Consider the following 3,909-nt stretch of genomic DNA (forward strand, 5'->3'; position numbering starts at 1 on the left):
GCATGTTTGCCTTATAATGTAAAGATTTTTTAACGGAAAGGTGTTTTTTTTCTTTCTAATGCTTTCGCAATTTTAATTTTTGCAAAGTTTTGAATTATTGTAAGGTAACTGGACTTTATAACAAACTCTTAAAATAAATTTCCCTTACGACACTATTTACCTAAAAAAACTATTTATTGTAACTGCACATCAGTGCGAATAGACAACAAAAATACTTTGATTTGTACCGTTCCCATTCTCGAGTTCACTACGAAACCTCTGAGGTTTTTATAACTTGTATTTAATCACACAAATACCATTCAATAATGAGAATGAAATAAATACACGAAAATAAAGTTTTTTTTGTTTAAAATATTTCAAGCAAATTTGTTTTTTTCTTTTATGAAAGTATTTTTTAAAGTAACATTTTTTCATATATCGCATGGTCGAAAAGTTTTCAGTGTAGCCTATAAATGTTCAAAACACTTTATCTGTATTAATTTCAAATTTTATCAGTAAAAACGGGGGAATTATTTTTTTTATAATACCGGCGCTTTAAAAAACTTGATAAGATGTTTTAACTATGAATTTCATAACAAGCAACGTCGTCAGAGTAATCTTTAATATCCGCCTTCAACGCTCAAATAACAGTTTTGGCAAAACGTCAAAAACTATGCAATATTGACAAGAAAGTTTAACACTGCGTTAATGCACAGTAAAATATAAAATATTACTTACAACTTATTTACACAAAAAAACATATATACATGTGACTTGGGCCGTCATAAAACGTATTTAACAATAAAGAAAAACTTTCTAGCGATAAACTCGCCCGCTATTCTTCTTAGCTGACGCAAGCTTTGCAGCTAATTCATTATCAATAACGGGTTTCGCATTTTCGATTGCTCTCTGCTTCGCTTCAAAACGCATTTTGTTAAAATCAGGAACTTTTTTCATACTTCTTCTTTGCTCATTTATTTTAAATTTCATTACTTCGTTTTTGTTTTCAGTCTTTTCCTTTATCCAGGGTTGAGGATGCTCGTCCCTTTTTTTGATTTCTTCATTGTAGTTGTAGAAGTCCTCGCCTCTGGTGCGTTTTTGTCGTACTTCATAAAGTATTAAAATTAGTTTGAAAAACTGAGGAAAAAAAATGGTTGTAACAAATAACAGGTGGTCACGTAGAGGTGGCCGCTGTAATTTGAATTGGCATTTAAAAACTGTTTGAAGTAAATTTACTCACATAGTTCTTGATTTCGAATGTGACAACGATCAGCTAAGCTTCTTGCTGATGGAACGTTGAATGGATAAGACAATTTCAGAAGTCTATCATTTTTGTTTAAAGCTCTTGCCATAGCTTCTTCGCCTCTGCTTCCCAAACCATTTTTCTAAACAGCGAATTTCAGCGGGAAAAGAAAATTAACAAGTGATTTAGACCTAATTAAAAAAAGATGAAAAATATCTTCGTTTTTTCTTTTCCTTTACTTATAAGGGAACTTAAGAAGATTAAAAGTTATAACGGTTAATCTAGTTGATTGTATTGTTCCAGACAGGTCTAGAACAGTTCGATGCTTTAGACGGAAAGATTTTAATATCAAAAGTTGCTCTTTAGATTTTCGCTCAGCTAAATTTAATTATTTTAAACTCTTAGTAACTAATTTTAATTAAATGTGATGTGAATTGGAGATTTTTAAAGAAGTTAAAATATACCTGGTGTGCACATTTAAATTCTCGAAGTGTTTTGTGGGTCTCCAATATTGCACACAAAGGCTAAAAAATAAACATAAAAAAGCTGTTAACTATTAAAACTAGATGATCAAAAAAAAATCATTCAAGAAAATTATTTCTAATCAAATTTACTTCAATAACGATATTTGTTAAATCGTTTGATTCCAAATTCAAAGTCTGCAAAGTGTTGTTTTCTTTGAGAGCTTCATTGAGAACCTTTTTAAAAAAAAACTTTAAAATTTGTAAAGGTAATCAAAAAACTTTTAAATAAAAAAAATTTATGATGCTAGAAAAATTTAAAATTAATAAGTTAAAAATATTTGTAAAAAATTATGAAAACAGAGGGCACAAAGTGGATTTATTTTGCCATTTGGTAACCGTCAAATTAAACTTCGGTAAAATACGTACCAAACCTCTTTCATCGTTGATGTTTAGTCCAGCAAGAGATAAATGACAAATTTTCTTTGTGGTTTTCAAAGCTTCAAAAATGGCATATAAAACTTGAGTATCAATCTTTATGTTATTGATTCGAATGCAAAATACATCGTCTGTATCTTCCGATAAGCACTGCAATAGAAGGTTCACATCTAGATCAGTATCTTCGTCTGATAATGACATTACCCGCCCACGGTCCGGAGTTACTGCGAAGTCTAAACAAAATTAGTTAGTGAGCAATCTGAAAAACCTAAATGAAAATGATTTTCTCCTTGTTCTGCTATTTTAGAAAAATGGGTTTCCCCTGAAATCATGAGAAAATAAAGTTAAAAAATATATAACTAAACAATGGTTTACCTTTATACGGCATGTTTTATTGCTCTATATCCGAATATCTAACGGAAAATAAGATAGCTTTTTTTTTTTGTTAAAAACGCGTGATTTGTGTTTTGTAATCCTGATACCAACGTAATGAATACATAAAATCGTCCAATCCGGTTTTTATAGCGTGGAAATTCGAGCAGGATCAATAAAGCTTTCCTTATCTTTTGGTAAAACCACGCAAATATTCAGAGACTCCTTGCTACATTCTTGATGTTATTTGCAAATAATAGCCGGACATTATTTTTATTCAACAAAGGGAATTTATTAAACATTTTAAAGTTTTTTTAAAAAAAAAGAGTAAAAAAAAAAACGTCTAAAAAAAAACTGTGAGGAAAAAAATATGCGAAACGTCACAATTTTTTTGGTCGTGCTAAAACTGTTTGGTTTTCTTCGGGTTTTTTCCTACTCAATTTTCCGTTGTTTATTGTTGCAGTGTTTACCTCTGTTTATTTTTATAATACAGATGAAATATTTCATAATAAGATGAAAGCGATAAAACTGTGAGATGCAATCGTTAAGTTTTTTCTTATTTCTATTTTTTACAGATAAATCTCAGTAATAAATCGTTAAAAAAAGGCTGAAATTTAAATCTAGATTTTACCCAGCAGAACCTCAGAGAAAAATGACTTTGAAATTACAAAACCCAAAGAATATCTTTCAAATGAAGAATCAAAAAAGAAAAAGAAAAAAAGTAAAAAAAGTTAAACAGCGATGGAAAATAAACTTTTTTGATATTTAGCAATGATGCACTGGAAAGATCACGTCTTCATCGTTCAGAATAAACACACATTTCAAAATCACTATTTTTGGGTAATTACACTGTTGAACTGGGGCAACGATTTATTTTAAAGTACCCAGTTCTTTAGTTTATTTACAGTTGTTTTATCTTCCCTTTTTTTAAAACATGGTGATCTTAATTGAATGAGGATTTTTACTGAAATCTAAAAAAAGGAGCAGTAAGAGCAGTTTACCTGCGGTTTCTTATTGTTATTTAAGCTCGATAAACACGTATGTTGGTATTAAGGGATTGATCCGTTGGACGTTAAACAAACAAGTTTTATATTTGTTTTTAATTTCTGATTTAATCGTTTAGATTCGATTTAACTGTTTGGATGCGTTTTTTAGCAATTAAAATGGTGGTATAATAGCCATATTAGCATATAATAACATTTTAATAAATGAAATAAATTGTGTACGCGAAACAAAGTACAAACATCCTTCCTCGTGTTGTTTAAAAAGTTGAAAACTTTCATTCACTCTTATTAAGGCTTTTGTTACAATAACAAACTTTTGATAAAAAATAAATCTACATTTTTAAAAATTAAACTAAACTGATTGTATAAAATATTCTTATTGTGAATTTAAAGTATTTTTATATTTAAGAAT

The 3,909-nt window shown here is 29.1% G+C and overlaps 1 protein-coding gene across 1 annotated transcript; it reads right to left on the reverse strand.

Moving 5' to 3' along the window:
- Positions 1-584: 584 nt before the first annotated feature.
- On the reverse strand, positions 585-3,146 carry LOC145191036 (tropomodulin-3-like). The gene is made up of 6 exons (XM_080067968.2): positions 2,497-3,146; positions 2,113-2,354; positions 1,837-1,920; positions 1,687-1,746; positions 1,220-1,364; positions 585-1,085 (listed from the first exon to the last, which is right to left on the reverse strand). Exons 1-6 carry the CDS (start codon positions 2,507-2,509, stop codon positions 796-798), a joined length of 834 nt encoding a protein of 277 aa, XP_079924094.2. The 5' UTR covers positions 2,510-3,146; the 3' UTR covers positions 585-795.
- Positions 3,147-3,909: the final 763 nt, after the last annotated feature.

Source organism: Hydra viridissima, unplaced genomic scaffold (assembly GCF_058129835.1).
Source record: "Hydra viridissima isolate aposymbiotic clone 2 unplaced genomic scaffold, HvirCarnegie_v1 scaffold_11, whole genome shotgun sequence".
Lineage (NCBI taxonomy): Eukaryota > Metazoa > Cnidaria > Hydrozoa > Anthoathecata > Hydridae > Hydra > Hydra viridissima.